We start from the raw sequence: 11,488 nt of genomic DNA on the forward strand, positions 1-11,488 counted from the left end.
ATAGTATATATTCCTCATCACCTCCTCCATGATCTTTGTTACTGTGGTGTCCGAACGATAATGCTGCGATGATGTGTTGAAAAGAAATCCGCTTGACACTGTTCTTGATTATAAAAGTTTATTACATCAAAGAATTAAGCATCAATTACAAGCTCTGCAGCAGCTTGGAGAGTGACCCAGCCCGATGACCACTCTGTCTCTCTGTACATCGAACACAGCTTATATAGGACATGTTTAGGTCTCTGCTAAAAACCATATAAGGGCACAGTCCCTTCATACACACTAATCTCTACTTCCCCTAACACTGGGTCAGAGGTCAAATTCCATAGGAGGGTTCACTCTTTGCACACCCATCAATCATTACTTCCCCTTAAGGGTTCACTGTCCCCATAAGGGTTCACTGTCCCCAGCTACAGAGCATTATGTTAAACTATAATGGTCAAATGCACATATGTTATACACCACATTACAAAGACTGACGCTTCAACGTCTGTGTTCAAGTATTTTATTTCCAACGACATACGCAACATCTCCGTCAGCAATGATTACAAGTATACACTTTTTAGAAAATCAGTACAAGCACCTATGTTTTTACAAACCAAATATTCAGTTAAGCAATACATTACATCAGCAACATCGACATGGTGTTTTCTGGTTAGCATTAAAACACACAAATCAATGCTAATAGTACAAAAACAAAACACATGCCCCGTATGAAACTCATTATCATTCACAGGACATTTGCTATATCGAGTAGAGTAGATTTCACATCTGCATATTTATCCACTCATTTGCACCATGGTACGCCATCCCAAGGTCATTCATCTAACACATTCTGTCTGTTTGTCAAATCTAGAACAACATAGTGTCCTATCTGTGTCACATATCGCATTGTTAACAGCTTCACACAACAGTGTTATTGTCTTATACACGATTTTCCTCTTTTTGACATGATTTAGCAGACTAGATACATTCTCCATTGTTTTTAGTGTTGTTCCCCCTTCCAGATGTCCAGAGATTCCTTAACTACTGTGCTCACACTGTCCTCCACTCTAACTACCCGTTTAAGCAAAGCAATGAGAAAAGGGTTCCTCAACCAAATCTGTAGAGCAGCTGCTGCAATGTCTCGAATACAGCATTCACACGTTGGCAACAAACCAAGACCGCGTAGTACATACTTTTGAGCATCAGCGAAATGTTTGTTAAAAAGCTTTTGCATAATTTCTCTCTTATGTTGCTCCATTCGTCTGTATAAGCGCAGTACACACCTGTTTGTATAGCTTTTTGTTGCAGGATATCGTATAAATAATAAGCTACAGTTACCTGTATAATACCGCTAGCAGTAGTGTTAGGAGATGTGTCCTTGTCGCAACAATCCAGTGTCCAAACAGGCACCCTTAAACGGCTTGACCCTGCTCTTGGACTCTTCTGCTTTTTCTTCAGGAACGAGAAATGTTAAATTTCTTTTCCCCAGTTCTTTGCCACAGTCATCCATCCATGAGTTATCATCGTCCCGTAGTACTGGAAAATATTTAGGGCTGCTCGATAGATCCTCACCCGCTGCACATATCTTCGTACCTGCACAAAACATTTTAATTAGAACAATGTCACCGTCAGCCCCGTCGTGGAGGTCTTTGAGGTTGTATGCGGTGTTGTTTGTTGTTCATCTTGCATGACCTCAGGACCAAAAAATTTTCTTTTAATCCCTATATAGCTAACATAAGTTTTATACCATATGAAAAATTTATCAATGTGTGAGAAGATTTCAAGGGTTTTATGCCATTCTCCCCATTAGACCACAAAACCGGTGCTGAACCACATCACCCACTCTTTAGACGTGATGGGGTAGCCTTTTTGTTGCTCTGGGGTTCCCATCCTTGCCTTTTGAATGATAGAATCGTCCTTGCACGATCTAAAAAAGATGTAGGATTCTGGGTCGTAGACTTCAAGGTCTGTCTCTACACGGTAGAGCTCTCCTGGCACACAGCCGCACCATTGTGCGGTATAAACTCCTTTTGAAGCACTCATATCTTTACAGACTTTGTTTCTGAAGTAATTCCAGTCTTTGGCTAAGAAACTAATGTGCGGTGTGCTTTCACAAAGAAAAATTTCATCAAGCTCTCTTGTATAAAGATGAAACGATCCGTACTCAAACAAGAATCCCGACATTCTAAAATCTTCCACCGCTCATTCAAACTGAGGTGCCCATGCCTTTCGGTCCAGAAAATCAGCCAATGTTGTTGGGAGAGTCTTCTTTCTAGGAGCCATACTCATTGCAACAGGATCTACAATTATACGTCGTTTTGGAGTCGTTACTCCTAATTGATTACCTGTGACGTCCATGATTGTGATGCTGCAAAGATGGCGCTGTTGTTCTGAACGAGCTCTTTCCGATACAGATTTACCCAAAAATCAGTCACACTGTTCCACGCTCTCGGTCAGATGTAAGTCAAAAAACTAGCCCGCTATATATACAACCGATTGCTAAAGCCACTCCCAAACATCCGCTTTTAGAGGATAACACCGGACATCCCATATACACAAACCCCCCTTTTCACACCTGTCTTCGACACCCACCCCCGCTAAAAGAGGATGAGGCCGGACACGCCCTAATACAAACACCCAATTTCACACCCCCATGTCTTTGTTGTTCAACCTTGCTATGACCCCAATCTTTTTTTTTTTTCATAATTTTTTTTTCATTAATATTTTTTTTTTAATTATTATTATTATTTTTTATATAATTTTTTATAAAATTTTTATTAATTCGTTTTTTAATACTAAATTTTTTTTAAACAAAAATGTATTCACGCGCACGACTGTTATGCACATCATGTGCGTTCACATGCACGCGCTTTGCTGGCCTTTATTTACTACTCAAAGTTACTTCTGGACTGAAATCTAAAGCGTTACCCAACATTTTTAATTTGCAATTATGGATATTTAGTCCCACAGTGGGTTAGTATATCCAGCTATGGATGAAAATCTGGACAGCACATGCAACAGTTAAGTTGCTTTTTTAGCCTTGTCTTGAAGGAATTCTGGGAAGTGCAAAAACAAGCTTTATCGCTAAATACCATGTGATGACTGCCTACTGTTTTTTACTTATTCATAAACAAAATGACAACCAACACCTTTACCAAAAAACAATAAGTACTTAACAGGTGTGTATGTATTTGTGGTTGGGTGCACGTGTGTGAATTGGTATGTACAGTTTTTATAGTTCTTACTTAAATGTGTATCCTATTAATATTTTCTTTTGTATCATTATTATTATTAACTTATTTTATTGAAAGAAAGCCCGCTCAGGTAGTGCACCTGATTTCACTGTATTCACCAGTACAATGATAATACAGAATTCTATTCCATTAAACATTTAAAATAGATCGTGTTTTGTGACGAAAGCCTTCATGCATAATTCTTCATATACTACGTGTAGTACATTGTGTACAGATTGTGTACAAGAAATATTTTTTAGTTTAGCATCACATTAATTTTCTCTGATAACCTTGGGTTTGTTATATTTAAATTGTACCGCTCTATAAATAAGGTTTAAAAACATTCAGAACGTTTCATTTGAACTTTAACACTAAAAACAGAAATTGCTAATAACGATGACCCATTTAACTTAAAAAGCTTTGTATTGTAGATGGAGACAGCTCCTTCTTAACTTTCCTTCCTTACTATCAGATATTTGAAAAAGATTAAATCCACCTGTACCTGAGTAAATCCAGGCTTTATATTAGGCTAAAAAATATGTCTTAATTACATAATTACCAAGGCATACTGAGCCTCTTTGTGCTCTTCAGGGATGAAAAGAAGCCCAATTACCTTGAACTTTAAATATATGGGATCAGTAGCAGGATTAAATCAATATTATGGTCCAATCTAAGGTAATGCTCCAGTAACAAAGCACAGAGTAATGGAAAAATCAAAGCACTCCTGTGTTTGGACTCTCCAACATTACTCATCTACCCTCCTGAATGGAGTCTTATCTCGTCATGAAAACAGCACAGAGAAAAGTAATTGCCATGGCAACAGGTCACCTTGAGTTAGAGTAGCTTATCATTACCTAAGTTTGCTTTAGGTGAGTGATGCTGGAGATTTTAAGATGTGTTAAAACCAAACCTGACAAAAAAGTTTGACAGTAGATTTGATCCAAAGCATAACTAAATGCCACTCGGTGCAGTCTCTTTTCTGCTGTGTATTTGTGTCAGTCACCAGCTGACATGTGACCCAAACACCAGAAGGATATTCCTCCAGGATGCTGCAGCAGATGACTGACCTCCATATGACAAGATCAGAGGAGGAGGCTTTGATCAGCGACCAGATCGTCTTTTTCATCTCCTGTGCCGCCTGTTTCTTTCCTTTCTACCTCCTCTTTTGCCATCCCATGTTTCTACCTTAAAAGAAAAGTTAAACAATGTGGGAAATATGCTTTTTTGTCAAGATTTAGATATGATACCACTTCCACATCTGTGCTAAGGTGACCAGATTTCTCAAATGAAAACCGGGGACATTTTTGGTTTGGTGGTCAGTATGTCATCAAAAAATATAATGTTATTATATATGAAATAAAAAAGGGGGATTTCGGTTTTATAATCTGTCAAATATAACTCTTCTGAATTAAATCAAGTCATTTTGAGGCAGAAACTACCTTTCAGTCAATAAGTAGAGGCTGAAATCACTTTCTGGCAAATAAACTGCATTTTATGTGTTGTTTTGGCCATTTAAAGGTATTTTAAGAGGTAAAAAGTAGGCCTACTAGTTGAGTTATATTCTGTCAAATATAACTTCTGAATGAAATCAAGTCACCAAAACTGGGGACTGTCCCCGGAAAACTGGGACGTCTGGTCACCCTGATCTGTGCTGTAAAAATGAAGCTACAGCCAGCAGTCAGGTAGTTTAGCTTAGCATAAAGACTAGAAACAAGAGGAAAAGGCTAGCCTTTCCCTACCCAAAGGTACCAAAATCCATCTACAAGCACTTCGAAAGCTCACTCAGTAACATGTTATCTCTTGCTTGTTTAAGCAAACCTTTTGTATCCTGTACCAAAAAAGAGGAATCTGCACCTGGACACACATAACCCCGCAACTTGTCATTTTTACACTCGCTTACACAGCTTTAGAAGTGCTGGTAGGCAGATTTTGTTACCTTCGGAGAGAGCCAAGCCAGCCTTTTCCTCATTTTCAATCTTTATGCCAGGCTAAGCTAACTGGCTAACCATGTCATGTCATGGCTGTACAGAATACTTACCTTACATACATGACAGTGGTATACATTTTCTCATCTAACTTGGTAAGAAATTAAATAAAGTTTTTCCTAAAATGTGAAACTGTTCCTTAAAAAGTACTAAAAGTACTACTACCCTTTACAAAGCAGGCTTGGAGAGAAAGATAAAGGCTCTACAAAGAAGAGGCATACAAGCATGTTCATCCAAAAAGGCTCTTTAATTGGTCTAAGTGATTAACTACAGGGTGAGGGAACCAGGTAATATAGATACTAGAATAGCTTTCAATTACCTCATTTAAAATTCATCATTTAACAGTTAGAGGGGATGGGGAAAAGAGGGATGATGAGGGAATATAAAAGAGTGGAAAAGAGAAAGTGATGAAAATCTTAATATAGGCCAACTGATAGAGTTAATACAGTAATAACAAGTATTCCAGTAAATCAGCAACAGCTTTACAAAAAGTAAAACTCAGAATGTGCCAGAAGTGTGATTAGAAAATTTTAAGAGTGACTATAAATTCCTATCATATGTAGAATACATGAATATGACACTAACCAGTCTCAAATAACACATTTTCTCTATATCGATATAGTATTTAGATGCAGAATTTATTTATTGTGAGGCCTTGTGTGATGTGCTGTACTGCGGCCTCATACTGAGACCCAGTGAGGAACAAAAATCCATGGTTTAAGACACCTAGTGCTGGTCAGTGCTGTCCCAGTACTTCATCATTTTGATTGTGTTCAAATGGACTGCTTTTCACAAAGTCGCCGCTTCCTCTGACTCATCACTAAATGAAGACTTGAAGGGCTTAGCTCCACAAAAACATTATACATCTTTAAAGAAGTTACCTGAAATTCTTTAACAGATGTCTCAAAATGATTATTTGATTCTATAAAACTGCTGCTTTTTATGAATCAAAATGGTATAATATTTAATTTTTGAATAAAACTCTTCATGTGTACATCGCAGCTGTCTTCATAAATCTTGCTACAGTGGCTGCTTGTTTTTGGCGGCTGTATTTGAAGAGACAATCCCTTATTCCTCCACCATTTCTCACCAACTGTAAACAGTTCATCTACTCGGCAACAACCAAGACATGTATCCCAACCCTCCACAATATAATATACATGACACACACACAGCATGAAAACTCTGGTTATAGTTTAACCATGCGCCAACACTGTGGACTGCTGTAAATCTTAGTGCACATTAAAGCACAGAAAGCACACAAGCGTTGTCGTAGTAAAGTAGCAAGTGAGAAAAACCTGCCAACTTCAGCTTTCCACCGCTTTCTCGAGGATAGATCGGTAACAGTGCAGTCTTCTTATCTTACTGCAGCATACATCAAATCCTAACATCTGTAAAATGTACAGAACCAAACTTCTATTCTTTACCACACAAAGTCACATAGAAAATCCACAATTACTTCAAGTCACAACTCCCCCCTCTTACATTAATCTAACTACTACTCCCTCTCCACAGTCTTGTCTTCTGTTTCTCCACAGTATCCATTTTATCCTACAGTCGGTCCTTTTGGTTTCCCATCAGACCTCAGACTCCAGACTGGACACCCGTCGCCATGGACGAAGTACGCAGGGGCTCCCCGTGGGTTGGCCCCCTGCTCCCTGACCCACCTGGACCTCTGATCCAGTCTGGGATCCCTGATAGACCCCATAGGCCCCATACACGCTGTCCTGGTATAGCAGAGCCCGCTGGCTTCCACATCTCCCACCACCACAAGCCAGCAGCTGGCACACTGGGCTGGGGCTCGGGTGGTTGCTGGAGGCCTGGATGTGGTGCTGCAGATCTAGGGGGCCATGGTAGAGTGGTAGTCCAGGGTACGAGTTCAGGTAGTGAGTGTACTGTCTGCTGAGCAAACTGGTGGCTCTCCGTACCATCCCCCTCCCTAACCCAGTCCCATGTCGTACTGCCTCTCCATACGTGGGGAGGTGCGTGGAGTGGGAGTAGCGCAGCCTCTGGCCCTTACGCCCATTGGGTCTCCTCTGGTCCTCCCTTATGTGGAGGTAGGTCTGGTTCCGTGGGAGGCACAGGTTGTTTCGAAGGTGGGCAGGATTGTAGGCCTTTGCAGGTGTGGTCGGTGTAAGAATGCATGGGAACAGGTCTGGCAAGGTGGAAGGTGACTGGCTGGACAGGGATGACTGGGACTCGTCAAGCTGGCGCATCTGCTCGTTGCCCCAAGTTGCTTTAAGGAAAGAGGGTCGGCGGTGCCTGCGTCTCCCTCTCAGTGCGAGATCCTCCGGGGGCCAAGAGCTGTAGTTCTCTACCCGAGGACACATTACCTCCCCTGAGTAGATGCTGTCAACGCTGGCGGCGGAGATGTGGTTGTCTTGGAGGTGGTTGGCTTTGAGCTCACTCAGACAGACAGGACTTTTGTCATTCTTTTCCTGATCCCTGTGTTTTCTCCTCTCTACCTCCCCATCCTCACACTGGAAACTCTTGGACCTCCGTTTCCGTCGGGAGAAGCCTGCCTGGACGTGCTGGTTTTGAGGCGAGGACACCGGGTGAGAGGCGTAGATGTCAGGTAGTTGGAGATCAGTGTAAGGGATGAAGGGAGAGTGAGCATGGGTGTCTACGTAGAGTCTCCCAGTGGTCTGGTAGTGGTGCGGGTGCTGATGAGGGAGTGGCTCACCCACAGCCAGGTGTGGGCTGCTGAGGCTGGACACAGGTAGTGGCCGGTCATACAGACATGAAGAAGAGTGAGTCGGAAGCGTGTAGCGCAGTGGCGTGGGCCTGGTCACACCCCTCTGTTGTTTCAGAGGTGGGGTTAGGGAGCGCTGGGGAAGGGAGCAGTGATTCTCTGTAATATAAGCAAATCCTCCTGGTACGGCCTCTGTGGCGACTTGTGGAATACGAACAGGCAAGCTACCGCCATGTCGACTCAACTGCTCTATGGTCTTGGTGGCGTTGTCCAGTGACGTCTCAACATTGGCAGTGGAGACCAGGTCCTTGGCGGTGCGAAGCATCTTCAGCATATTTGCTTGAGCGTAGTTGGAGGTCAGGTCAGGTTTGGCCAAACCAGAAGAACGCCCGGGGTCCTCCACTCCATTGAAACAACTGTAAATACCCTGAGAGATGAAAGAGAGTGACAAGGAATGAAAAAGATAAAGAAAGAATGAAGAGAGAACAGTGAGAAAAGAGAAAGTGGTAAAAGAGGCAGGGGAAAATAGAAGTAGAGAATAAATCACGTAATCATTTGCAATTAAATCAATAGCTAGCCACAAACTGTTTAACCTTGAATCAACCTGGTGGTCCTAAGGGGACAATTTCACAGACGGGATTTCAACCAATTTGTGCATCTCAAAGTGACAATCCACCTCCTAACTAATAAAAATCCCACTGGCAGTAAAATAAAAAAAACTTATTTCATTAATATCTCATTTTATCACTGAGGCAAGACTTAGTCACAAATTCATTATGCATTCTCCCAGGACTCAAAGAAAAACAGTTTAAGCTGAGAGGATTGCCCCAATAAATGCAAATGGGCACACGTACACTTAATGTCCCCTACAGAACAAACAGTCTCTAACTGCATGGACAAACACAGAGCCAAATCCCATGACTGCTCTCTGCTTACAGTTGGCTGAGACATCCTGAAAGAGACAAATTTAATTTGGCCCTTGGGGCTGCCCCATACGGATTAATGATCAGATAGTCATTTAGCCGTTAATCTGATAAAACCCGGATCCAGGCACAATGGTGTAATTACACGGCAGAGGAGAACAGAGGCTGGAGTCCATAGACATTTCCTTGGCTGTAACTTCAGCCAGAGCTTTTTGCCTCAATAACCACATTCCCAAACAATGGCATCACCAGGTAATGATTAGGCTAATTGCAATTTTAGTTTAAAAACTTGAAGCAATCAAAGTTAAATGCTGAGTAAACACCAGAATTTGTGCTGTTTTTCTTTCCTTTTAGCTCTCCTCTCTCCCCTCCCCAATCATTCTTAATAAGAATGCAGTGCCATTTTAGCTAATATTTTAACAAGGCCCTCCAACGATACCATGTAATTACATGCAAATACACATCCATTTGCACAAATTTATCATCACATAAAACCCACTTCATGTAAAACAGCATATTACACAGGAAAAGCAACCAACAAACCACTTAAGAGTCAAAATAATCAACCAGCCAATATTTCAATCATTCAACCAAGCTGTTACTCAACTAATCCAATTACAGTCAGCCAATCAGTCACTTAACTAAATAATCAATGTAAAAATCAGTGAAGCAACATCCCTACCCCACTTTCTTAAACCAAGCAATCAGCAATTAAACCAGCAGAGGATCCATAAACAACAACTAATCAATCTACAGACTAATTTGGAAATCTCACCCTACTGATGGCCAACAAGAAGTCAAGTTTCTGAGACTTGTGGAGGGAGTGTCGTAGTTTCCAATAAAGCAGGTGTTCCCAGGCAAAGACAAGCAGGCTGAGGCCCATGGCCACTAGGAGCATATAGAAGACGCCTGCCATGTTGTCAATGTCCAGCTTGCTGCTCATCACTTCATTCTTCTCGTTCTGGCAGATGCCTGACAACCACACCGTCTCCAAGCGCTGGGTGTCTCCTGGATGACGGATGTTTATAGGAGAAAGGGGGGGAGGGGAGAAAGAGAGACTATGACGTGACTTGACAGAGTGAAAAAGACAAATAGATATGATATCTTATAATAACCCGAAGATAACCATGTATGCATGACCATCTCTGTTATTTTAATAGGATTTGAAATGATTATCAGGGTAAAGTGCTGGTTATGAACTGGAGTGTGGGACTTCTAAATGAAAGTTCTACACTGCAGATGTAAATAACATCGGGATGTTTGATGCCAATGTCTTTGCAGTGGCTCTAGTTTAAGACCTACAGACATCCGCAGACATGGTATCTTTGTGGATAATGCTCTGCCAGTCTCTACTACAGACATCTTCACTTCCTTCATGGGCTTTTGGACCATTCATACTGTGTCATATGGGTTCCAGTTAATGACTTGTGCCAATCATATCAACATCCAAGTCATAATTATGACCAATGTATATATACTGCGTTTATATTTTATAGTCATGGCATTATTCTTTTTAAATCCAGTAATGCACCAAGCCAAAACAATGAAATCATATCACCTCTCTTGTACTTTCTGGCTGCAGTATGCATGCATTTATGCTTTGAGGTTGTAAATGCATTTCAGCATGCCAACAATGCACCTTTGGAATGAGAAGATTTTACAGTGCTTAAACACATCAACATTAGCTGTCATTACTACAGAAACTACTCCTCCAGGTCCCTGAACAGGTGGTCACCTCTTGATCTGCCTTCTCCTCAGTGGCCTCCAGGGAGCATGGCCCATTTTTATCACTCAGTTGTCAGTATGTTGACCACAAACACACTATTTCTTACATCATTATGGAAAGCTCAGAGTGTGTGTGTGTGTGTGTGTGTGTGTGATGTGTAGGGGTGCTCTCTTAAGCTCTCAGAGGAGGGAGGATATTAACTCCACACCGGCGGCTGTCATAGTGGGTGTGTTTGTGTGTATATAGGTAGGAAGGATATGTTTGTGTGTGAGTGTGTAATGGAGATAATCATATCCCTAACACTCCCTGCTGTTCTGCAGGATATTAACTCTTCCCTGTAAGCCCACTTCCCTGCTGACACAGCACACACTGAACTGGACTGGTGCCACTTCCGTGGTTCACATACAGTGTGGCACACTGAGACAGAAATAAACATAGGGAAAACAGAGGAAAGTGTAATGGTTTGTGTGTGAATGTTGCGTACGATATCATGTAAGGTTTGAGTGCCCACCGTCTCCGAGGAACTGCAGCAGGGCCAGGTCAATAGGCCGTTTCCAGCTGGAGTCCTTCTGCAAAGCGATGCCATACCCTGTGGTGGCAAACACTTTCCCACTGCCGATAGTCACCAGCTTGCAGCCTTCATCTTTCCCGGCCATGTAGTTCAAAACAGCAGCGTCGTAGATGAAGGCATCCAGCTTCCTGCATGCAAATAGATCATCTTCGTCTGAGAGAATTTCAGCTCTTATAAAGTTCAGTAAGATATACCTACGGTACAAGTTATGATTCTCTATGTTTGTATTATAGAATCCTGAAGTACCAGTGGTTTTACATGTTTTAGCCCATTTAATACAAACGGTGTATACTTCACATTATTGCCAACAACTTTCAAAAGCATCCCATAGGTTTTAGATTGATCAATTGCTTTCAGTTTATTGAGGCAAAGT

General features: G+C 41.6%; 1 protein-coding gene across 1 annotated transcript; it reads right to left on the reverse strand.

Moving 5' to 3' along the window:
• Window positions 1-5,764: 5,764 nt before the first annotated feature.
• On the reverse strand, window positions 5,765-11,238 carry LOC119884449. Its single transcript, XM_038694850.1, has 3 exons — window positions 11,056-11,238; window positions 9,594-9,826; window positions 5,765-8,322 (listed from the first exon to the last, which is right to left on the reverse strand). Exons 1-3 carry the CDS (start codon window positions 11,198-11,200, stop codon window positions 6,781-6,783), a joined length of 1,920 nt encoding a protein of 639 aa, XP_038550778.1. The 5' UTR covers window positions 11,201-11,238; the 3' UTR covers window positions 5,765-6,780.
• Between the last annotated feature and the right edge of the window lie 250 nt (window positions 11,239-11,488).

This window comes from Micropterus salmoides, unplaced genomic scaffold, assembly GCF_014851395.1.
Source record: "Micropterus salmoides isolate LMB-PRFRI ecotype aquatic unplaced genomic scaffold, ASM1485139v1 Ms_hic_scaffold_346, whole genome shotgun sequence".
NCBI lineage: Eukaryota > Metazoa > Chordata > Actinopteri > Centrarchiformes > Centrarchidae > Micropterus > Micropterus salmoides.